This window comes from Polypterus senegalus, chromosome 3, assembly GCF_016835505.1.
Source record: "Polypterus senegalus isolate Bchr_013 chromosome 3, ASM1683550v1, whole genome shotgun sequence".
NCBI classification, from domain to species: Eukaryota; Metazoa; Chordata; class Cladistia; order Polypteriformes; family Polypteridae; genus Polypterus; species Polypterus senegalus.
In genome coordinates, this window is record NC_053156.1 from 173,925,501 (window position 1) to 173,951,974 (window position 26,474).

The 26,474-nt window shown below is 38.2% G+C and overlaps 1 protein-coding gene across 1 annotated transcript in view; it reads left to right on the forward strand.

Moving 5' to 3' along the window:
* The window catches only part of LOC120526627 (radial spoke head protein 9 homolog), a 33,769-nt gene extending 17,848 nt beyond the window's left edge, over positions 1 to 15,921 (forward strand). The window contains exons 4-6 of the mRNA XM_039749788.1: positions 8,607 to 8,736; positions 10,499 to 10,645; positions 15,761 to 15,921. Coding sequence (XP_039605722.1) covers positions 8,607 to 8,736; positions 10,499 to 10,645; positions 15,761 to 15,921 — 438 coding nt within the window. The remainder of the gene's footprint in view (positions 1 to 8,606; positions 8,737 to 10,498; positions 10,646 to 15,760) is intronic.
* Positions 15,922 to 26,474: the final 10,553 nt, after the last annotated feature.

The window sequence follows — 26,474 nt, forward strand, 5'->3', positions numbered from 1 at the left end:
TTCTAACCTCATGTCTGATTTTATACTTTCCATCTTTGAAGGGGACTCACTCAGCATGCGTCTTCTGTCCTCCTCATGCGTCTCACACTTGCACTTCCTCTTTCTTTGCATCACTAAAGCTAAACTGATCAATCAGATTGCACTGAGGGACTAGACACCTTAGTGTTTTTATAATATATATTAGATACAGTAGATACATTCATTAACCTCCTAGAATAGTCTAGGAATGTAATTTGGTGATTTGTTTGGTTATCTAAGCAGCACCACTTCTATAACGCCCAAAGCACAAAGTACCTTTTGAATTTTTTTGCTACTAATAGGAGGATACTGAATTCTTCATATAGTTAAAGTCTGAAAAATGCAAGTTTAGAGAACATTAGAACAATCTAGACGAGAACAGGCCATTGAGCCCAACAAAGCTCGCCATTCCTATCCACTTTATTCTTCCAAAAAAACGTTGAGTTTTGAAAGTCCCTAAAGTCTTACTTTGTACCACACTACTTGGTAGCTTATTTCAAGTGTCTAACGTCTAAAGAAAAACCTCCTAATGTTTCTGAGAAATTTACTCTTTACAAGTTTCCAACTGTGTCCCTATGCTCTTGATGAACGCATTCCAAAATAACAGTCTTGATCCACCATATTAATTCCCTTCATAATTTTAAACACTTCAATCATGTCACCTCTTAATCTTCTTTTGCTTAAACTGAAGTGTACACCCATTTCCACGCTCAGAATGCGATGCATAAAAACTAAACTTGGCGTAAAATCACACACATTTTCACGGCAGCTCAATCCCTGCCATATGCAAGTTCTCTGCTCGGTTTTGCAAATTGGCGGCACCCAGCATCAAAGCAGTACTTTTGTTCCAGTGTGGTTTCCCTTTCTGTTTTAGATCCACATCCCTGACGCGGCTTTATCAATTACACTGAAATTAACTGCATATTGTTTATTAGTTTAAGGCATCTGATTATAATTAACCTATAACAATATAATGGTCCACGGAATGGCCAAACTATTCCAAATACCATAGCTGCTTTAGTGTTGTTACTCTCAAGTATTTATCCGACTGTATCTGAGTGTGGAGTCACAGTTCTACAGCAGCTGATCGGAAAGAGAATTATTGGTATACAGCATCAAGCTACCGCTGCCTCAGCCATGCGCAAACTCTATTGAACTGCTCTCATACGGCAAAGGCTTCAAAGCCTTTCCTGTAGGGACATTGCGGTTCAAAAACAGTTTCATCCCAAGAGCTATAAACGCACTCAATCAGTCCATCAAGTGCTCCTTGTAGAACTGTTTCTGCTTATAAGTACAATTACCTCACTGTAAACTTGTGATACAGCTATAATAATGCACAACCAGAGCCACTTTATAAAGCGCATATTTACATATGATGACGATATCATTTTTAAGATGAAATGCAGCAAAGTATGTTTATTATACAGATAAAATGTTAACAACATTTAAATAGATATTTCAATGTTCCTTAAAAGGTTTGAAGAATCTGCGTTACAGAAGTTTCATCCCAAGAGCTATAAACACACTCAATCAGTCCATCAAGTGCTCCTTGTAGAACTGTTTTTACTTATAAGTACAATTACCTCACTGTAAACTTGTGATACAGCTATAATAATGCACAACCTGAACCACTTTATAAAGCACATATTTACATATGATGATGATATCATTTTTAAGATGAAATGCAGCAAAATATTTTTATTATACAGATAAAATGTTAACAACATTTAAATAGATATTTCAATGTTCCATAAAAGTTTTGAAGAATCTGCGTTACAGATGGCTTGACATCTATTACAGAGCTGATTGTGTGGTGATTGGGTACTTGGAGAAAGAAAAGGAAGGACAGGAATTTGGGTTTAGTATATTTGAAAGAGACCGCACTGCTGCAATAAATTATTTCATCAAAGGTCGCGCATGGCGCAGCAAACATCCTGCGGAAGACAGGAACAATCTCTGGATGGGGCGCCAGTTCTTCACTATCACTGCGCCACCATGTTCCCATGTTTAATAACATGCTTTAACTCCTATCATCATAAAAATGATATCAAGTGTACATCACAGTATTTAAATTATTCAGAGAGCTGCAATATCACAAATGTAATGGATTCTGTGTCGGGTGGGAGGAAGAGAAAGCCCGTTTAAGAAGCACGTAGTGATTCACATGCATAGAAGAACACATACAATACAAAGCATTTAACATGCTACTTTAGTTATGATGGTGTTTGAGAAACTAGTAAATGAAAGATTTTAAGATGAAGTTTATGATGTTCTACTTTAATGACAAAATAAACTACGTGATTAAAGTGGAAATTTCAAGATTAAAGTTTCGTGTTTTTTTCCCACTGAATGCCTATTTTTTTTTCTCTGTACCCTAATAAGCTTCCATATGACTCTCAGATGGTGGGCTATGACTCACCTTTTCACAGCGACTTTGATATCTGACAACTTCTTTATTTCGGCACTTTGCGACTTTGTGAACTTGAGCTTTCGAGTTTCTCTGACACTCTATGTCACTCAATCAACTTCCTTTTGTTGTTTATACCACTGTTTAAACCAACAAATAGTACATTTTTCCTTGCCCCCACTTGGTATTCGCTGAAATTCTTCTGTTTTCTTTTCCCCCGGGCTTTTGCCATTGTCTTTTCACAGAATGCTGAGTTTAAGGGCTATTTATATTGATTTGCATATTAATAATAATAATAATACATTTTATTTATATAGCGCCTTTCCCATGCTCAAGGCACTTACAGAATATAAGAAAGAACGGCAGGGTATACAGTATATGGCATTGTACAAACCAAATAAATAAATAAAGAATATTACGACAGTGAATTCAGAGAAAAAAAGAAAAAAAGCATAACAGACAACATAATTGATGGTCTAGCACACACACACAGGTTACATGAGCATCTTGACAGAGAGATAAACTGAGAGAATTGTAATGAAGTCAGGTAGAGCTAAAAGCCTTCCTGAACAGATGAGTTTTAAGTTGTTTTTTAAAAGAATTCATGGAGTCAGCTGATCTGATTAATTTCGGTAGGTCATTCCAGAGTCTGGGCGCTATACAGCTGAAGGCCCTGTCACCCATGAAGTGTAGATTAGTGTGCGGCACAACATGATTGCTAGAATCAGAGGACCTTAGTGGGCGGGCAGGCACATAGTGATGGAGGAGGTCACTGATTTAGTTTGGCGCGAGGTTATTTAAGGCTTTGTAGATTATTAGTAGGATTTTATATTCGGTTCTCTAAGACACAGGGAGCCAGTGAAGACGGAGCAGGATTGGTGTTATGTACTCAACTGCTGCTGGTTCGAGTGAGGACTCTTGCAGCTGAGTTTTGAATAAGCTGGAGCTGTGATATAAGATTAGAAGGGGCACCTGCCAGCAGTGAGTTGGTATTTGCTGAAATTCTTCTATTCCTTGATATTCAAAGAAGCGTAATTCTGAGAGGAGTTGGGGAGTGGTGGCAGGCGCGTGCACATGTGTTACTTTTCACGCTGACCGGGATTTATGTAGCAGGAGAACATGGAAGTTGGCGTACGCACAGAGTAATGCATCAGTATTTTTTTGTGCGTACGCACATTTCCACTTTTGTCTGTACGCCATATTTTAGTGTGAATTTTACACACAGCATTATGCATGAGTCCCCTGGAATCATACCAGTCATTCTTCTCTAGATATTTTCTAGTGCTGCTCTGTCTTTTATATAACTTGGACACCAAACCTCCAAATCATTTATCTAAAACTTTTATAATGTTATTTAGCAAGGTTTCCATTTGCTGTTTCACTGACTGTAGTTTAGGTTGCCATAACCGTTTCTACTATGCTTCATGTCCATGACTATTTTATTACTAAAATAGTCTTATTTACTTATTATCAAAGAACCTTGATATGCTCAAAGAATCTTTCGGTTGCATTCACCTTTTCTGCAATATTTCTCTCTGTCATTTTACCATTCTTATTATCCTTATTAACCATTCTGGTCATGCTCTCATAAACAATTGTAGAGCAGTGATGCAGGCCAAAGTGGACAAAGTAGTCAACTTAGCTGACTTCACTAGAAAAAGCTCAGATTGCTGTGTTCAGAACCAGGATCAGTTCTGCCAAGGTTGGGAGTTCACCTATTAGCTCAGGCTGATGAGACTGTTTGCTCTAACATTCCTCGTAATCGCTTATTTAATTCTTTAAAAGGCCCCCAAACAGAAATGAGATGTGAAGTGAGCCAAAGATGCCCAGCTAAGTTGGGGTCAAAAACTAAAAGTAGAAGCTGATTCTTGTTGGTAATTAAAGCTGTTGTTTAATTACAAGGCTTGATGGTGCTCATATTTTGCCACACCAGACATTTCCAAAACTATTGATTTTCTTTTTCAAGCGCACCATCAAAAATGTTTAAAATATTACAGAGACCTTCACCTTCACCTTATTGTATATTGTACTAGCAGAATACCTGCGCTTCGCAGCAGAGAATAGATATCTACATATACACACATATATATATATATATATACATACCTATCTACATCATATATACACACACATACATACATACACACACACAAATTATGTGTATGTGTGTATGTATGTATGTATGTATGTATGTGTTGTGTGTGTGTGTGTGTGTGTGTATATATATATATATATAATCTAGATAGGGGTGTGTGTGTATATATATATATATATATATACATACATACATATATATACACATACATATACTTGTGTGTATGTTTGTATGTGTCTATATGTGTGTGTATAGCTTTGGTCACTGAGTGCAAGGGAAAAATAATAAAATATAGTCTATAAGTTATTAAACAGTAAAACATTAACGTTTTAAGAAGTACAGGTACATTGAGCATTACTGGAGTGTTTTGGGTAAACTACATTTTAAAGACTGTGTAACACAACAGGTAAGTAACTAACAGCAGCTAAAATGTATATGGATCATCTCTCGGTAGTAGATCCCTTTTGAAAGGCGCTACACGACGGCTGTGGTATAGAAATTACATTTTCTATGTGAACGTTCAAATTTGTGCCTCTGGTAATGTGCCTTACCGGCAATTAAAGAAAATTATTTTTGTGTCCTCTGCAGTGTTAAGAGAAAAAGGCTTTGGTTTGGGATAAAAGGAAAAAGGTGTAAAGAAAGGAAAGTTGCCTTTTTCTTTTATATAGTATAGAGATGTGTTCGCTGACGTTATGATGCCTTTTGGGGACAGTTGCGGTGGGTCTTGTGTAGACTGGTGAGGCGTCCCGCCATTAATCGGCTGTGATGGCACTGTCAGTCCTCCACTCGTGTGCGTGTCTTCATAATCCGAGCTGAGGACCTCATAATCAAATACGTGCAAAAGAAAGTGTGAATCGCCTTAATATTATTTTGCCATGGTGTAGAAAAGGGGTCCCGTGTTTGCACTTGTCTGGGCTATAGCGCAGGGGGAGGATGAAAAAAATTAAAAGTGCTCACTTTGACTTAAGGCAGAAGCGCAGTCAGCGTCTCAAAGGCCGGCACAGCTATGCACAGCTGGCTGCTCGACTTTTGCTGGGCAGGAGACCCCAGTTTTTGCAGACACGTTCATGATATCAAAAGTCTCAGCGCTCTTTGGAGGTCATTCATATATATATATATATAGCAAAATACCCGCGCCTCGCAGCGGAGAAGTAGTGTGTTAAAGAAGTAATGAAAAGAAAAGGAAACATTTTAATAATAACGTAACATGATTGACATTGTCATGAGTGTTGCTGTCATATATATGCCTGCCTAAATAAGTCACCCTCGCTTTGCTCTTACTTTTTACCGTTCATTTAATCATGGCTAGTGGCGGAAAAATTATAAAATGGAAGGAGGATGGCTTTACCAAAACAATTATTGATGGCTTAATCGATTATTCATAAAGCTTGAATTGGTGATCTGTTTTTCTGTGTTAACCTCATATTTTTTCATACTTCTTCTCAAACTAAGGTGGTGCGAGGGTAAAATGAATCGGGATGCGCTGATCAATGTAATCGGTGTACCAGGAAATCATGCATTGACAAAAGCTCCCTTTGCTTGTAATGCAAAGTGTGATTAAATGCATTATTTTTAACGTTATGGAGCACATGCATCGAAGCTTCTCAGCTGTGCTTGTGCTAAGAAAAGGAAAGATTTTAAAAATAACGTAACACGATTGTCAATGTAACCTTTTGTAAGTAGTGCCTGGAGGATTCAGTGTGGAGAAACTCTAGAGACAGCGTGTGTATTAACTTGTGGATTTTTCTGTGAGTATTTGGTGGCAGTGTGACGGTTGCTTCGAAGACGGCGTTAGCTGAGCTCAGTTCAGAGCGAAATGAGGTAAATGGGAGGGGAGATGATGACGTGACTCCCCCACCCGCCTTAACTGTCAATCCCCCACAAACACAGTCTCTCAAAATTTGCATAAGCACACCCCTTCACCTACAATTTTAACTTAGTTACAAAGTGATCAAAACTCTAGTTTATATCCTGCGTCCTCTCATTAAACTTGTATCCCGCATTACCTGTGGGCATGTGAAACGCCAGCGGTAGCCTGTCTATGAACTTAATTTAAAGTTTAGGTTTACACCTTGCTTTCTTTCCGAGGTAGCAGCACTCATGAATATGGTAGTATATGTCACTCGCTCGCTTCTTATTGTTTCGCTGCCTTCTCAATTATATAATGCATGTTTTCTTAAGTGCTTTTTGGAGGTCTTCCTGGTTTTCTACGCACTGCGTTGACAGTCAGTTCACGTGATTACGTGGGAGGCGTGATGATGTCACACGAAACTCCGCCCCCCCACGTCATTCCAGCTCAACTCCATTACAGTTAATGGAGAAAAATACCTTCCAGTTATGACCATTAGGCGTAGAATTTTGAAATGAAACCTGCCCAACTTTTGTAAGTAAGCTGTAAGGAATGAGCCTGCCAAATTTCAGCCTTCTACCTACACGGGAAGTTGGAAAATTAGTGGTGAGTGAGTGAGTGAGTGAGTGAGTGAGTGAGGGCTTTGCCTTTTATTAGTATAGATGGTGGACACTGGTTAGCTGGTCAATGTGTTAGCTCACATTTTATTTTATTATTGTTTGGCTTCTAATTGAAAGTAAAAATCAAAGATTTTGAGTTTTAAATAGCAAGTCAGTTAAAATTAATGCAAAGGTAATTAGTAGCAGAAATTAGTCACTTATTAAGAAAGTAATGAGAACATAAACCCGTGGTCAATATAGCCTGTCCACCCTTCCTTATTCAGATGTTTTTGGGTTGTTTTTTTTTTTTTGCAGCTTCTTCTTTTAGCTCCAAACTCCTTATTTATCAACTGCGATACTCTTTTTAATTTCACTACTCCCAGTGTATCTGCTCAAATTATACTCTACTAAAGTTCAACTTAATTTTATGTTTTGAATATGATCTGCCAAAACACTGTGAAATGTGTTTTACAATATTATCATTACCAGATCCTAATAGTTAATTTACCTATACACCCTAAATTTTGTTTGTTACAATATACTAAATCTAAACTAACTTCTCCTTTCATTGCCGATTTAACATACTGTGTTAAAAACAGTCAGTGACTTCATCTATGAAAATCTTCTCATGCTGCACTATTTGTAGGGTAAGTATTTGGCTAATTAAAGTCTATACCCCACTATGAAAGATGCATATTGAAGCCAATATCTGCACTGATGATTTATAACACGGTCTCAATATCGGGCCTCTATCTGTAATGCTTTCTAGGCAGATTGAGACATCCTCCCTATTGAAGAATTCAATGCATTCAGATTCTGCTTTACATACTATACATAGCATCTCCCCCACATTTTCAGTTTTGCCTATAAATAATTTGTGACCATCTGTGTTATAGTCATCACCATACTTCAGAAGTGGCCAGGTTTCTGTCATCTGTATAGTATCATAATTATGTGTAGGTACATATAACTATTCTTGGTACTCCTAAGCAATTTTTAATATTTTACTTATTTTACTTTGGATTTTTACCTGTAGGGTAGAACTTTCAGTTATATTGTATATGTTTATATTATTACTGTCTGTCCATCTTTGAGGTGCCTTAAACCTGGCCTGCTCTAAACTTGCCCTAGTTTTAAATATTCCACTCTAGCTAGCCATTTTAGATTCATTCAGGTTTGAGTCAGACATTCTACAATTTTCCTTTCTATTAAGTAAAATTTCAGGCAGGGTTGGTATATAACAAAGTAGTTTTTGTAGCTATATAATATTGACACAATGAAGACAAGAATCAGGTTTTTTCTTTTTGTGCCGTGTACAGGTATAGAAAATTCTGTAACATTTGTGGTGCACCCCCACATCATTTATAATGACACTGTCTCTAGGTCTCTATCTCTCTCTGGATTTTACAAAATGTCTAATGTCACACATCAATGCCACTCAGTGTTCATTTCATATCTCTGAATTTCATAAAACACCTGAATTTGTGTGCAAGTATATTATTTTCACATGTGAATATGTTAGACGTTTATGAGGTATTTTGTATCTCAAAACTATATAACATTTGGTCAGAAATTCTGAATATTAATAAGTTCTTGCTAGTTATGTTTTTCTAAACTTTTCTGGAACTTTTCCATTAGGTTCACATTAATGAAGAAGTTCGGCTTGTTGCTGTAATTACATTAATAGAAAGAGAAGCAGCAGTAGTGCCACGGGGAGCCTACATTAAGGATTCACAAGGCTTTATAACAGTAAATAGAATGTTTGAAGGTATGGTACAGTATGGAGCAATATCAAATTTCATTGAATTCACATGAAAATTACCTTCATTTAATGTTATTTAGTTTGTAGCCAAATAGCATCTATAGGCAATATTGCATTCTGAAGTATTTACTAATATTACCTTTTTCACTTGTTGCTTTCACCCAATGTGTACAATATTTAACCATCCAACCTGTCGGGATGCAGCCAGTTTTATCTACGAAAAAGCAAAACAACACAAGAAGATAGTGTCCCCTCTCATTTGTCATATTCCATATTTTGGTTGTTTGGTTTGCTTGTTTGGTTAGCAAATAGCTAAGCTGACCCAGTATCTCACCCATATACTTTTTAAATGTTTTCAAAGTTTCTGCTTCTACTTTTGGGTAGTTTGTTCCAATTCCGACAACTTTTTGCATGAATTAATTCCTGGTTTAGTCTTAAATGTACTTCCGCTTAAGTTCCACTGGTGTCCTTAAGTACAAGGGTTACTGTTTAGCTGAAAGAATTCTGTTGAATACATTTTCTTGAGTTAGGTCTCCATTAGCCTCCACTGCTTGAAGCTAGACAGGTTAAACACCCTGAATCTGCCGGACTATGTCATGTCCTTTAGTCCTGGGATGCACTTGATTGCTCTCCTCTGCACAGCTTCAATTGCTGCTGTATATTTTATTGTAGTCTGGTGACCAGAGCTGCACACGATACTCCAGATATTGTCTCACTAATGCAATATAGTTAGAGCATATGTGATTTATATGCATATTTATATGTTTAAAATATAGCCTAAAATTTAATTTTATATAAAATATGAGGAAAAGGCCAAAATCAAACTTTACCACCCTAAAAGTACAGGAGCTAAACCTACCATAATCATAATCTTAATACAAACATGGACCCTGAAACTAACAGGATTATTTCCACAGGAGGTCCATGCTGGGATGACTATCACTTTATTATACATTTTTGCAGTGAAATAAAGAAAAAACAGTCAATGATTGAATATGTTTATGGAAATGCCTACTAAATCTCCCATTGACACAAATGTACATAGAATGCTTTACACACATTGCTGGCATCAAAAAAAGCCCATGCTGAACTTCAAATCACTAGCTTCATGGTGGCTGTTCTGCCAATGTAAGTGTAAAGTAGTGGGGTTGCATTTAGAAATAGGATTAGATAGTCTAAGGACAAGGGTCAGATAAATACTGGTTTAACATTTGACCTCACTGACCTGCAGTCCTCAGAAAATGAACCACATCCTCTTCTGGAATATTTCTAGAAGGACCCTGAATATCCCAGTCAGTCCCAGGTTAAAGCCACCATACAGGCTTCTCATCCACAGAGTGAAAGGTGCGAGTTAACTTTTATCTGAAAGGAATGTGTGGGCAGATCTAGTTGTACTAGATCTTCACAATGAAGTCTGACTTTTGGAACTACACTTCAGTCCTGCAAGGCAAATGTAGGAGATGGAAATTTAGCTAAACACATTCCTGCGGACATCATCAGCTCTTGAATCAAACCTATTTATCCGAGGGTGAATTCTCTCTTACCCTTGAGTTGGTCTTTGTGGGTGTTGTACAGTAGGAATTTGTACTAATGTATGCAAAGTTCTATGTAAAGTTTGCTGACAAAGACTAACCACCTACTGAAAATCAGGGAACGATACATGGTATAACTACAACTTTTCCATGAATACCCTTTCTGTAAGACAATTAGCTCAAGGACAAAAGATGTTACGTGAGATTTATGAGATGGTAAATCTTTCTTTTTTTAGGTTTGTCAATGAATGAAGCAAAGAAGTTAGAATCGTATCTTCACTTTTCCAATCCAGTTAACAAAGTGAAGAGATCACTTTTGTTGAAAGCAGATTACGATCCATCGATTGACTTCCTAAATTCATTAGAGGATGATAAACCTAAAGGTAACACAATTAAATAATAACAAAAAGGGATCCATTAGGTTAACAAAATTTTCAGAACTGTAATATTTCATTCCAAGCAAGCAGTTTTCATTATATTTTAAATTAATGAATTGTTATTATAGACTACATTGTACCCTGACATCTACTGCACAAGTATGATTATTTTTTATAATTCAGCTAAAATATGCGGTTCTTTACATGTACAGTGCTTTATATTTGCAGTCACTGAATGAGTTTTATTAATTTACACATTGAAAATCATAAAACCTCTAATTTCACTGTAAATATATAAGCTTATTATGCTGATTGACAATACTAAGTTGTCTTATAGCTTGTGTAGTTGTTTCTGAGAGGTTTTTACCTGCAGCTTTCTGCTACCACACAATATTAAGATTCATTACAAGCATGCATCACTGTATTAATCCTAATCAAATTACAAGTGTAACTTTTCTTCCTACAGTAGTTTTAACACAGATTTAAAGAATAACTGCCCAGAAAATTAAACATAGTTGAACTGCATGGCTAAAGTTTTAGTAAAAATGAAACTAAAAGATGTCAAAGTCAAAACACTAAAGTAAAATCATCGTAAAAAACTTAAGTTATCACGCACACACCCAAACATTGTTTTAGACTGTATCCACAAACTGGGATAACCTGAAAGTGCACATCATTTTATACCATCTAGATGATGACGTTGCAAGCCCCACACTCCCAGTTATCAAAGCATAGCAAAGATGTAAGAATCTACATGTAGATGTGGTTTCTGTGTTTAACAAAGACACAAATACAATTCAATTGCTTTAAATTTAAGTCCAGTTCATTGGCAAACAAAACATCAAGTAGGAAGAAAGCAGACACAAAAAAAATTAAAAGGAGTGAGAAAAAATTAAAAAACCAAATGTCATACCAACCCTTTGACTATCTCAGGAGAGTTCTCTACATGTTTCTCAGTATTCATTAAATATATTTCTCATGTTCATCTTGTATTAGTGAGCTTTTTCCTTTTGTCCATTCTGTTTTCAAACATCACCACACTAAACAGCGAAGTTCTCTGAATTTTAAATCCAACTTTGCCCCATCAATTTAGAATTTGCACAGCATAATTATACATAAATTTCAATGAGGAATATGTGACTAAGGATGTTTATTACAATTTATTATTAAAGTGTGAGTGGAAGGAGGGTCTGCAATTCCATTGCTCATTCACATCTAATCCAATTCCGTTTTAGTTCATGGGAGTGCTTTCCAGTAGTGATTTATTTAACAATATTATAGTGAAAATACGTGTTTGACACATTGTGAGCATACGACTGGATGACTTCACATATTGATTACAAAACACAAGCAGTATTGAGATTTTTTCATTGAGATCTTGATATTGTTCGCTGTTGTCCAATGTTGGTCAACTTTTATCTCCATTCTGCTTGAAAATGTGAGATTAACAATTTTTCTCTGCCACCACAACAAAGTGCATGGGTAAGTAACATAAGTCATAATTTTTATGTGGAGTGTTCTTTTAATCTTACCCATCTGCTACCCCTCCCCAGGTTATAGAGAATGACAGTATGAAATCCAAAAAAATCATTGATACACGTTTTGTGATTTCACATCTTTAGCATTTAGTTCACTGGCTTCTGTGCACTGGCTAGATGTAGATAGTGAAGAATCCACTATGACTTCTATGTCCTTATATGGTGTACTTTCATGTTCCTGTTTTCTGTGGTAAAGCGGGTGCACAGCTCATGTCAAAAAGACCACTTTTTAAATAAATAATTGCCGCACGTGTGGCTGAAGTGGTTCCTGGGGTGACTTTTGATGCGGCCGATCCTTGCTTAAGTGCACAGGTGAGGAGTCATCCACATCTGTTATTGTTCCCGGGGGCTGCTGATTGCCACAGCTGATCCACGTCCCCATAATAAATAGAAGCGCGAGGTGGCTAGGAGGGGGAAAAAGAGAAAAAACAGACAGAGGTTGCAGGAGAGGAAGAAAGCAGGAAGCAGGGAGAAGAAAGCCGGTGTGTGAGAGTGAGCGAGCGCAAACTTGGCGAGGTATGCAGGCAGCTGGGAGAGGCAAGCCTGAGTGTGGTGTTTGGCCGGCACCCGAGGGCCGATGATCATGGTCGCTCCTGCTGAGTGCTTGTTGGGAGCAGGTGTGACCGGGAGAAGGTTGGCTCGCCACAGCGAAGGCAGTGGGAGTCAGAGATTTGGAGTAGAATCCCCAGTGTGAGTGTCCTGGCTGTTGAGGGAAACCAAGTCTTGGTCTGGCAGGGGCTGAATGAAGCCAGAGATCAGGTGGCCACCAGACCAGTCGAGCAGTAGAAGGTCAGCTGCTTGTGGAGTGCATAGCCTAGATGGGAGTCACTAGTAAAAGAAGGAACCATGCTTTGTGTTTTTAAAGAGACTGCTTCCAGTCATTGTTTTAAACTTGTTGTTTTAAAAAGGTTTTTTTTTTCCTAATGGATTTTAACCTCCACTACTTCACTCATTTTAATGGATTATTTAGTTATGATGTATTTTTGAAGCACTGCACTATTTATTTGAACACTTTGAATGTTGTTGTTTCAATTAAATGACACTTTTCACTTTTTGCACCATCCCCTTGCTCCATTTATTGTGCTTCACTTCCAAGCTCATCGGTGACATTACCGACAGTGTCGGGGTTCAAGGGCTCCCAGAAGCCAGACGGGAGCATGGAGCGAACCCACATCGTCACACCCTCCCATTTGTGCATCCTAATCAAACATTTTATGTCTTCTGTATAATGCCTTTTTAGTCCATGTACAGTTTGATTACATCTGTCATGTAACCTGCGTAAGTAATATCTGGATATGTAACTAGCTTGTTATTCAAAATGTTTACATATTACATAAGTTTACATACCCTGGCAGAATTTGTGAAATTTTGGCCATTGTTATTATCACATAATTGTGTGTGCTCTCGATAACTGAAATCACCTAAAAGGGCCCCATCAAAAATTAACATACCCTTGAATATTGGGGCTGATAATATACACACAAGTTGACACAAACAGGTTCAAATTAAGGGTGATTAAGGGAAAGTGTCCACGCCTGTAACTTTTTTGATTGTAATCAGTGTCTGTGTATAAATTTAAATTTATGCAGTGCTGTACTGACTTTGCTGGATACCAAACCATGGGGAAAGTAAAAGAACTGTCAAAGGACCTAAAAGAAAAGGTTGTTTATTTGTATAAGATCAGTAAAAGGATATGAAAAGATATCAGGTGATCTGAAAATGCCTGTCAGTAGTGTTCAGACTCTTATTAAAAGAAATTGGAAAGTTAGTAGTTCTGTTGTTACTAAGCCATAGTCGGGTAGACCAACCAATTTATCAGCCACAACTGCCAGAATCATTTGTCGAGCTGCCAAAGAAAACCCACAAGCCACTTCATCAGATATACAGTCTTCTCTGCAAACAAATAGTGTTGCTGTTTCAAGATGCACAATAAGGAGGTACTTGAAAAAAATGGGTTGCGCGATCGAATTGCAAGAAAAAAAGCCTTTCCTGTGCCAATGCCACAAAATAGCCCACTTACAATATGCAATACAGAATCTAGACAAGCCTCAAAACTTCTAGTCACAAACATAAACACTGTGTTTGTAGAAGATTCAACAAGGTCTATGACGAAATGTACAACTACTGTGAAGCATGGAGGTTCATCTCTGGTGTTCAGGGGGTAAATGTGAGCTTCAGCTGCACAGGTAACTTAGTGAAAATTGATGGCAAGATGAATGCAGCATATTACTATAAAATATTGGTGAACAACTTGCATTCATCAGTCTGGAAGCTGCAAATGGTACACACTAGGATCTTCCAACAAGACAGTGATCCAAAACACAAGGTCAGGTTGACCCTCCTGTGTCTACAGCAGAAAATAGGGAGGTGCTGGAGTGGCCATCAGAGTCTCCTGACCTCAATTTATTAAGCCACTTTGAGGAGATCTCAAACATACAGTTCATTCAAGGTAACCCAAGAATTTATGGGACCTGGAGGCTTTTTGTCAAGAGGAATGGGCAGCTCTATGACCTGAGAAAATCAATGACCTCATCCACAATTATCACAAAAGACTGCATACCATCATTGATACTAATGGGGGCAATAAACAGCAGTAAGAACTAAGGGTATGCACACTTTTGAACAGGAACCATCGCCTTGTTTTCCTTATTATTATGTTTTGTTTAATGGTTGTGCTGTTCTGATGCCTTATAGTTTAACTTGGATTCCATTAAAAGTAAACACAGTGACAGATGAATGAAAAAGTGAGAATACTGGTGCAAAGGCGGCATGCATATACAGATCAGATTGTCTACTAACATTATCCTTTCTTCTGTACTGCCATTATGATAAATTCTATCTATCTATCTATCTATCTATCTATCTATCTATCTATCTATCTATCTATCTGTCTGTCTGTCTGTCTGTCTGTCTGTCTGTCTGTCTGTTTATTCTGAGGGACCACATACAAAAACCCTTTGCTTCCAGAAATTAGGTCAATTTGGTACCCATTTACATAATGCAGCCTGAATCCTCATTTCTCTTAGTTTGATCACTAACTTCTCATATAGTATCTTTCAAGATAAGTAGCATCATATGATTGTATGCTTTTCTTGATTCCTCATAGAATTCCAGTATATTAGTGAAACACGTTTTTCACTGTATAAACACACACTAAATATTCACTAATATACTGTACCTGCTTTTGTTATGTAATACTTAAATCTTTTTCGTTGCTAATTGCTTCCATTAATTTACTCCTTAAAAATGTTGCATGTGCGGGTTTTTAGTTACTTTGCTAGAAATTGGACAATATTTCCTAAATTCCAGTCCTTAGGAATTTCCCCAGTATACAGTAATCTCTGAAAAGTACTTGTCAAGTTGTACTCACGAATTTCTTTAAGCACACTAGGACAACTCTAGGATAGGACATATTTGTAAATTATAATGATGCTAAAGAAATTAAAGGGATGTTTTAAAAATATTGATGGGTATTTAGAATCCCTTTCACACCAGTAATCCCAGTATATCATGCCTGTTTTGTCAAGATCTAGTGTTTTTAGCCTAACCACATTCATTAGTATTAATGTCTTCTTTATTGTAGGAACATGGATATTGCAATTTCAGAAAGGAAACAGTGTGGTGTTGCTCAGAAGTTTACTCTGGCTTGGACTCAGTTTTTATCACTATCTTTCAACTATAAATCATGGATATGTATATGTAGGGACAGGACAAAAAAACTTAGACTTTCCATTTATGTTCTAGATATATGTGGAAAATATGGATTTTAAGATTTAAAGTTGTCAAATTTTTTAGACATGAGGAGCAGCAGAACATATAATAGCCAAGATCCAACCATCATGTGGGATACCACCAATCACAGAGGATACAAAAGCACAGATAGTGCTCAGGCATCGACGCAAGTGGCAGCCTTTCCAGCAGCTCCATGTATGACTTTATCTTTCTATCTTTTTCTATATTTTTCTCTGTTTCACTGATCACTCCTACCACTTTCTTTTATGTGGACTCATTCCCTGGACACTTTTTACTACTTTTTACTACTTGGACATGGATTTTTACATGCAGAGACTCGCCTATTCAGGTAGTCATCTTCAAGTGCTGAGAACAAAGGCCCGTGCCAGTGTGGTTCCCTATTTACCCGACGAAGTAAGAAGGTCGTATTGCGGCAGCAGAGCCGGTGCTAAGCTAAAAGCCAAGCGGCTAGCGCGAAAGTGGCAATACAAGCCTTCGGTGCCATCTGTGATCCTGGGAAATGTTAACTCACTACCAAATAAGATTGACGAACTGGCTGGGCTTGTGAAAAATGTCAGGACCTACAGAGAATGCAGTTTGTTGTGTTTTTGTGAAATGTGGCTAACAACTAGCATCCCAGATGCTAACGTGGAGCTACCCGGGTTTAGCACAGTTAGAGCGGACAGAGATGCAAATACCTGCGGGAAATGGAAAGGAGGAGGACTCGCTCTCTATGTGAATACAAGGTGGTGTAACTCTGGACATGTAAACGTTAAAATCTCCACTTGCTGCAGGGACATCGAACTGTTGGCCGTAAGTCTGCGTCCCTACTACTTGCCCAGAGAGTTTGGACACATCATTGTTGTTATTATTTACATCCCTCCTCGGGCAGACGTGGAGATATGGGTGACATCATCCATTCCACTGTTGCTAAACTACAAACACAGCACCCCGAGGCGCTTGTGCTAATCGCTGGAGACTTTAACCATGTGATGCTGGACAAAACATTACCTGCCTTCTCCCAGTATGTGGATTGTAACACCCAGGGAAATAGGACTAATGACCTACTGTATGCAAACGGGCCTTTTGAACCAGTAGAAAGGGCTTTTAAAGGCGGTGATCAGCATGAGCTCAAGCGCGTGCAGTAGGAACTCCAAGTCCAGCTCAGGGCAGCAAAGGAGAGCAGTACAGGAGATAGCAGAAGTTACAGAATAATAGCATGAATGAAGTGAGGGATGGGATGAAAGTCATCACTGATTGCAGCTCGAAGAGGGGTGCCACCATCGAGAGAAACGTGGAGAGAGCAAACCAGATGAAAAACTTCTTTAACAGGTTTGACCACCCTAACCCACTCTCACCTCGGAGTACTGCACCCTCCACCCATCTTTCTGCTGATACCAGCATAGGAAAGAGTTTCCCCCCATCCACAATTACAGCAGCCCAGGTAAGCAGAGAGCTGAGGAGACTTCGTGCCAGCAAAGCAGTGGGTCCAGATGGAGTATCGCCACGACTGGTGAAGCTGTGCATTGGAGCTGGGGAGTCCTCTACAGAGCATCTTAAACCTGAGCCTGGAACAGGGGAGAGTCCCTAAGCTTTGGAAAACATCTTGCATCACGCCAGTCCCAATGGTATCACGTCCTAGTGAGCTGAATGACTTCCGGCCTGTCGCTCTGATGTCACATGTGATGAAAACCATGGAGTGGCTGCTGCATCACCACCTGAGGTCACAGGTCCGCCACGCCCTCTACCCTCTGCAGTTCGCATACAAGGAGAAGGTGGGAGCAGAGGATGCTATCTTCTATAAGCTACGCTGATCCCTCTTCCACTTGGACAGAGGCAGTGGTGCTGTAAGAATTATGTTTCTGGACTTCTCTAGCGCCTTCAGCACCATCCAATCTCTGGTCCTTAGAGACAAGCGGACAGAGATGGGAGTAGATTCATACCTGGTGGCATGGATCGTGGACTATCTTACAGACAGACCTCAGTATGTACGTCTCGGGAACTGCAGGTCTGACATTGTGGTCAGCAACACAGGAGCACCACAGGGGACTGTGCTTTCTCCGGTCCTGTTCAGCCTATATACATCAGACTTCCAATATGACTCGGAGTCCTGCCATGTGCAAAAGTTCGCTGACGACACTGTTATCGTAGTCAGCATCAGGAGTGGGCAGGAGGAGGAGTATAGGAACCTAATCAAGGACTTTGTTAAATGGTGCAACTCAAACCAACTATAACTGAACACCAGCAAAACCAAGGAGCTGGTGGTGGATTTTAGGAGGACCAGGCCCCTCATGGACCCTGTGATCATCAGAGGTGACTGTGTGCAGAGGGTGCAGACCTATAAATACCTGGGAGTGCAGCTGGATGATAAATTGGGCTGGATTGCCAATACTGATGCTCTGTGCAAGAGAGGACAGAGCCGACTATACTTCCTTAGAAGGCTGGCGTCTTTCAACATCTGCAATAAGATGCTGCAAATGTTCTATCAGACGGTTGTGGTGAGCGCCCTCTTCTATGCGGTGGTGTGCTGAGGAGGCAGCATAAAGAAAAGGGACGCCTCACGCCTGGACAAACTGGTGAAGAAGGCAGGCTCTATTGTAGGCACGGATCTGGACAGTTTGCAACGGGCACTGAGCAGGCGCCTGACAATCATGGAGAATTCACTGAACCACTAAACAGTATCATCTCCAGACAGAGGAGAACCTTCAGCGACAGACTGAATATCGTTCCTCCCTACACTTTGCGACACTTTAATTCCACCTGGTAAACGTTAACATTAAACAAAAGTATTGTCTGTTATACCTGCATTTTTATCACTCTTTAATTTAATATTGTTTTTTATCAGTATGCTGCTGCTGGTATATGTTAATTTCCCCTTGGGATTAATTAAGTATCTGTCTATCTAGATAGCCACTTCTTCACAGTCAGGAAGCTTTGGCTGGCCCATTAATCTAAAACTCATTCTTGCACTGTTGGAGTAAACCAAAATTTCAGAAGTAAATTCACAATAAAATTTCTTATCTGTCAACCTCAAAGCATACTTGTTAGCAAAACCGCAAGAAAAAATTTTCATAGAATCTTTTGATTATTCTAGAGGTGGTATTATACACTTCTGTGGGGAAGGAATTCTTTCTGTAGGCTCCTTTCACACAAGTGACTTAATTGGTCTTTTCACATTCCCACTGTAATGCCAAGTAGGATGAAAACTGTCTTATTAATTTGAGACAGACTTGGCCTGAATTGGAGTCAATATTTGTGTAATAATCATGAAAAAGCACTGTAATTGTATATGGTAGCAATAATGTAACACACATAACAAGTATAAACATGTACTCTTTTTTTGCAAATAAATTATTTTTCATATTTACTGTGTATTTTGTATCCAATTAATCAAATAACTAATGCCACCAGAGAGCTTTTAAAGATGAGAATAATTTGTGAAGGACCCATTGTTGATAGTTACCTGATAAGTGATAACAGCTAGCCTATGTAAACTTAATAATGCAGCATTGACCCTCTTAAAAGTGACCTGAAATACAGTCTGTACTTCATAATCACTTCTAAGGTGTAATATATTTGTCATGTCAACACACATTATAATACTGGCTCAGTGATATAAGTTTGTATGTGTGTGTGTCATCATTTAGCTGGTTTGGCTGCATTTGTCTGCTTAATCAAGGATGTCGTCATTTTCTAGTTTCTGAAAATGTTGTGTACTGAGGGGTCAGAGTTGCTGTAAATACATGCAAGTTCTCCCATCAAGTTTTCTTGTATAAATCTTAATATTTGTGTGCAAAGCATTTCAAGTCTCTTTCTCTGTCTATGAATGTTTTATAAATCTGACTCCCAGAGAAGTTAGCAAATGTCAGAGACATAAAGTCACAGACAATCCTGCCAGTTCCAGTCTTTTGAGAAAAGGTGAGGCACACTGAGATACTGAGCTAGTGTAATGTAGTTGTATGCAGCAAGCAGGCCAGCATTGAAGCGGAATTGCCAAATATACCACAGTCAGCCAGTTTCCCCATGTTAAGGATTTTCTCATTATTCTCAGAAACAAAACCTCTTAAAACTAATTTGTTAATTACACGTAATAAACACTGGTTTGGTAAACATCCAAAACACATATTAAGATCTTTTTTCAACAACATTTTGCTGTCAGCACTGAAAAAAATAAACAAGAGAGGTCTACCCTCCATTTCACATTAGCAGAGGCAATCATTACTGTAAAACTTCAACTTCTATTTTAGAACATCCCAATATACTTTAACAAATTGTTCTTTAAGAAATTAGACACAATTATAATCTCATTTATATGGAATTCTGAGACATCCATGCACTCAAAGAGTGACTCTACAAAGACCTAAAGCAGAAAATGGCACTAGCTAAGTTTCAGTTTCATTACTGGGTGGCAAATATACAAGTTATAAAGACCTGGGGCCTCATGTATAACGCCGTGCGTAGAACTCGCACTATAACATGGCGTAAGCACAAAAGCCGAAATGTGCTTACGCACAGAAAAATCCAGATGCAGGAATCTGTGCGTACTCCAACTTCCACGTCCTTCCGTTACATAAATCCTGATCAGCATGAAAACTAACGCTCGTGCACACGCATTATATAACGCCCCAAATCCTCCCAGAATTACGCCTATTTGAATATGCAAATCAATATAAATCGCCCTTAAGCGCAGCCTTCTGTGAAAAGACAATGGGAAAAGCACGGGGAAAATATAAGAATTTCAGCGAATACCAAGTGGAGGCAAAGGAAAAACATACTATTTGTTCAAATAAACCGTGGTATAATCAACAAAAGGAAGTTGATCGAGTGACATAGCGTGTTGGAGAAACTTGAAAGCTCACATTCACAAAATCGCACAGTGCCGGAAATAAAAAGAAGTCACATATTAAAGTTGCCGTGAAAAGAAGAGTTGTAAGCCCACTGTCTGAGTGTTATATGAAAGTTTATTAGGGTACAGAGAAAAAGGCACACGGTGGGGAAAAAGCACGAAATGTCAACTTTAATCTCGAATTTTCCACTTTAATCACGTAGTTTATTTTGTCATTTAGTAGAACATCATAAACTTCATCTTAAAATCGTTTAAATTAACCAGTTTCTCAAAATTACATCGTAATTAAAGTAGCACGTTAAATGCTTTGTTTTGTATTTGATCTTCTACTGTATGTGATCTATGTGTGTGAATCACTACTTGCTTCTTAAACTGGCTCTCTTCCTCCAACTGGACACAGAGTCCATTACATTTGTGATATTACAGCTCTCTGAATAACTAAAATACTGAGATGTATACGTGATGTCATTTTCATGATGATAGGAGCTAAAGCACATTATTAAACATGTGTTTCATGAGCCTCGTGCTCATGACAAGCATTTATCTTTTGTCAAATTTGTCGCTGCGTTTTTAGCTGTGTTGTTATTTTCTCTTTCTGTTTTATATTCAATATATATTGGCGTGGCCACCCCAAGAGTCCTTGCTTTTCTTTCCCCAAGTAACCGATCGCCATACAATCAGCTCTGTAATAGAAGTTAAGCCATCTGTAAGCTTAGCGCGATTCTTCAAAACGCGTTTAAAGAACATTGAAATATCTTCGTAGTACATGTTTAATTATTCTATCCTTCACGACACTCCCAGTGAAGAATATAGATTATTTAAATGAAGTTAAAGTTTTATGTGTATAATTTAACAAACATATTTTGCTGCATTTCACCTTAAAAATGATATCGTCATCATATGTAAATACGCTTTATAAAGTGGCCCAGGTTGTGCGATATTATAACTGTAGTGCAAGTTTACAGTGGGGTGATTGTACTTATAAGTACAAACCGTTCTACAAGGAGCAATTGATTGAGTGCATTTAAAGTTCTTGGGATTAAACTGTTTCTGAACCGCGAGGTCCGTACAGGAAAGGCTTTAAAACATTTTGCAGTGGCTGAGACAGCGTGTCCTTAAAGCTGTATACCGATAATTCTCTTTCCGATCAGCTGCTGCTGTGATTCACACTCAGATACAGTGATATAAATACTCCGAGTCGTGCAGTGAGAGTAATATGGAAAAAGATGATCCGTTGTGGCAACTCCTAACTGGAGGAGCTGAAAGAAGAAGAAGAAGAAGAAGAAGAAGAAGGAGAAGTGAGAGTAACAACGCTAAAGCAGTTATGGTATTTGGAATACTATGGCTGTTCCCTGGACCATTATATTGTTACGAGTTAATTACAATCAGATGCATTACACTAATAAACAATATGCGGTTAGTTTCTGTGTATTTATAAAGCCGCGTCATGAAAATAATGAGTAATCACACAAGAACAGTACCATTGCTTTGACGCTGGGTGCCGCCAGTTTGCAAAATCGAGCGGAGAACTTGCGTACAACAAGGCATGAGGTACCGTGGAAAAGTGCGTGGCTTTACGCCAAGTGTAGGTTTTATACATCGCGATTTGAACGTGAAAAAAGTTCTTACGCAACATTTCTGTGCGTACGCACCGTTTATACATGAGGCCCCTGGGCATTGACACAAATTGAAGAATATACACAAGACTTGTTTGAAGTAATATCCTGCTGTACTTCTTTATATGCCCTGCTTTGTGCCACAGTAAATACAAATTATTGCCAATATATCAATAATCCAATTGTTCATCAATCACTCAGAATATGGAACCAATGCAGGAACCACTTTAATGCAAAGAAGCTTTTATCTTTTGTACCTCTATATGGTAACCACATTTTTCTACCCTCTCAAACCTGCACAGTGTTTAATGTTTAGAAAACATTAGGGATTAAAACCCAATTGTATATAGTTAAAATCTTTACATCTTATGAACAATTATGCTTCACATTTAACTTCCCATTAATATAATTTTTCCATTGCTCCCATCCATTTCTGTTCCAGAAGAAATACTGATCCGTCTTGAAGACTCCGCATTTCAATTCTACGTATATAAAAACATATTAAAGTCTCTCCCTTTCAAACATCCTGGAGTATTGTGGGGAAAGGATCTTTCATTTAAAGTAGTGAAAAGTAGTAGAAGGCAGCCATGCATAGAATACACTCTAGCTCCATATGCAGAAAGCATTCAATCATTCAACTTAAAATCTTTTATCAGTCACATATCTTGTTTAAAATTGTTCAAAATGTTTCCAGGGCAAGATTCAACCTGCCAACGTTGCAATCTAGCTCCAGCCTCATCGGACTGCATGTTTTGGAAGTGCACCAAGTTAACATCATTTTGGACAATAATCTTTGAATGCCTATTGGACAGCCTTGGTGTCAAAATCCTTCCTAGCCCATTAACAGCTGTGTTTGGTGTACTCCCAGATGGGCTTAAAGTGGAGAAGGACAAATTGATCGTAATTGCCTTTACCGCACTACTAGCATGTAAACTTGTCTTGCTCATCTGGAAGAATACTGTTTCCATCTGTTATAAGTCAGTTGGTAACTGATGTTCTATACTATTTGAAATTGGAAAAAAAATTCTCACTTAGAGGATCTGTTCAAAACTTTTTAAAAGCATAACAAGATCGAATTAATAACATTTTAGAATAAGCAATTATATAGGGGAACAGGACATTCTCCCTTCTGTATTGTTTCTAACGATTTTCCCATGCTGTTGGCTGTACTGTCTTTCTCTCATGCAGGGGGTTGAATTCTGTTTTAAGTTTGACTTGAGTGTGTGTAATGTTATCTTCTTCGTTGTATAAGTTAGACTTGATTGCATGGAGTGTTATTTTAGTCAAATGAAACAAATAAATACTGGTTTAAGGAAATGTGATCTAGAGTGAAAAAGGACTTTCATTTGTATAAGTAAATCATACAAAATATTTCTAATTATTTTGTTTAATTGACTATCAGTATGTTTGTATTTTATTACATAGGAATGGCATGTTCATCTAAATGGAGAACATCAACCAATGATGATCACCTTTTGTTAAGCAAAATAGTTCTTGAAAAGAAAACAGTGAATGTATTCTGAGTGTATTCTGTAGTGATCCGCCTACCAGGCATTACCACTTTAAAGGAAAAAGTCCTGTGAATAGGGTAAAGTCGACTTTTGAAAATAAACATTAAAGCACTTACCTGTTTAAGTCATTAACTGCTGTGTGCCCTTTCTCAGTCACTTTAAATTTATCTTCTGCAGGTTCACGCAGCCGGCGACAGGTCAGGCGTGACTCCAGGTCAGGCCTCCTGGAGGACGCTGCGTGTACCCCGTCATAAAGGCAGCTGTCTCTTTAGTCTTACTGTTAGCAAAGAAAGGTGCGAAAAGTTTTGGTTAAGAACATGCATGCATGGATCAGTGTGAGGAAGGAAATCCCTAAGAAAAGAAAACTTACTTTTGTCGGCTCTTCTGAGGGAGCATGTTGGGATGTACTCCGGTTTGCACGCACGTGAGACCGCTAGACCTATTTATTACATGCCATGCAGAGGTTGAGAGGAGCACCTGTGCAGAAAACACCTGCATCTGTCGCGATTGGTGAAAGGGAGCAACGTTTCGTGGGATTAGGTAAAAATTTCTGCCCTGACTATAAGAGACACTTCCTGCCTCTTAAGGGTTGTCTTTAGAATCTGTGGTTTTCTTTGTATGGCTTTTTTCATTCAGTATACCAAACAGCAGCTTGTGCCTTATTTTGTAAATTTCTCGCCCCATGTTTGCTTTGCTCATCAACCTCCAGGCCTGTGCTACATGCTAACCTCTTTGCGGTTCTGTCGCTCGCATATGGGGATGCGGATGTACAATTTAAACAGATTTTTATTTTCATGGGAAATGTTACATATGCATCAATGCAACGTATAGCTGCCCATGATTGAATTTCGTTTCTTTGAATAAAATGACTTTTTTGAATGCTTGGCTCTGAGATTTGTTAATTGTCTTTGCAAAAGCTATTCTAATCGGAAACTGTTAACGTAAGAATGGCATATCAAGATCTCCTTTGTTGTCTAATGTTATCCGCAGAAGATTTACTACATTACCTTTCTTGAATACATCCTTCTTTCTACAGTAATTTGTGTGTTGTAAGACCGGACGATGTTAACAGTTGTAGATATTCTTTGGGATATTGTAAGTTATTGAATTCATCTTCCACACGATCACCACCAACTGTTTCAGCCTAGTCTATTGATACGCATTTAACCAATTTGCAGTGTAACCATTCAACATTTTTGGATGCATTTAACCAATTGATGTTGATGTCTAACCTATCAACATTTTTGGCGTTAATTTGTTTGATTTCCTTTTTTCTCTGCGCTAGGATTGTGGGTGTACTCATTTTTTATGTTGATAACCCTTCATGATGAATACATAATGCATCTTCTTTAACTGGGAACTTAAAGTGAGGAAAACGTTAAAATGTATAAGAGCTGAGACCGCAGGAATTGTGTCTGACAAAAGCATTCACATGAATTAGAGTTGAGGTCTTCTTTGAAAATGTTTGAGAGGAAGGCTTCACTTGAAAAAATGTCAAGGCAAAAGTCTCGTCTCGTGGGACTTGAAAAAAATCTCTCTTCCAAAAAGTCTTGTCGCATCGAAGGTTTTTTTTATGTAATAGAGAGAGATCTCCTGGTGTAGCTTTATTTTGCTGGAGGTATTTATATTTACATAGATTTTCGGTTTTGGTGCACTTTGCTTTTGTTCATGTATATACATTGTTTTTGTTTTTTTCCTTGTAAATGTTTTTGGCATTTTTTGGACTCTTCCTGAATTCCTTTTCTTCATTTAGGAAGACTACCAATTTTTGTGTACATTTTTGTCTTTATTTGTTGTTTTTATGGACTGGAAACTTCACTGTATATATTGCTCACTTTTTTCAACTGGAACATTATTTTTGTTGTTTTGTTGCACCTGAAAATAAACCCACTCTTGTTTTGGAAATACCACCTTTTTGTGTCTGTCTCCATGTCTGACTTCTCACAAATCTGATCCCGGTTGGTCCTGCACTACAGGACGCCCCCTGTGTGGTCTGGTGTTAACCTTGCCACTACACGGGGTGTCACATCTGTCTGTTATAAAAAAATCCTGTGGAATGAATGACTAGGAGACGATACGTGATTTTCACGTTAAGATCACGAAAGACAAATAAAAGAACTGCGAGACGAAAGAGAATGGGCAAAAAAAAAATCAATAGTGTAAAGGGAAGCAGCACACACAGATACAGGTGTCTCAGTGCATATAAAGTGTGTAAAGGACAATACGTTATAAATGAAATGTCTACAAATAAAAGATCGCATTAGCGCATAAAAAAAGGAAATTAATCATCAGGACCAGGTGTAATTGAAAAAATAGCAGAACAAAGCGAGGTCAGAAATAAAAGGCAAAGAGCAGAAAACAAAGTCTTTTCGCATTTGCATCATTCAATGCACAAAATGTAGATTTACAGAATAATGGAACATACGCTATGACAATCTATGGACCCGTAACAGTTAAAGCAACAACAAGTTTAATTTCAAAGAAAACACAATTTGGTCAGGTGTATATTTATGGTCACAGAGAAGCGATCACAACGCAAGCAGCAGAGACACAAAGTAGCAAAAAGGACAGCGGCTGGATAGGCTTTAAAAA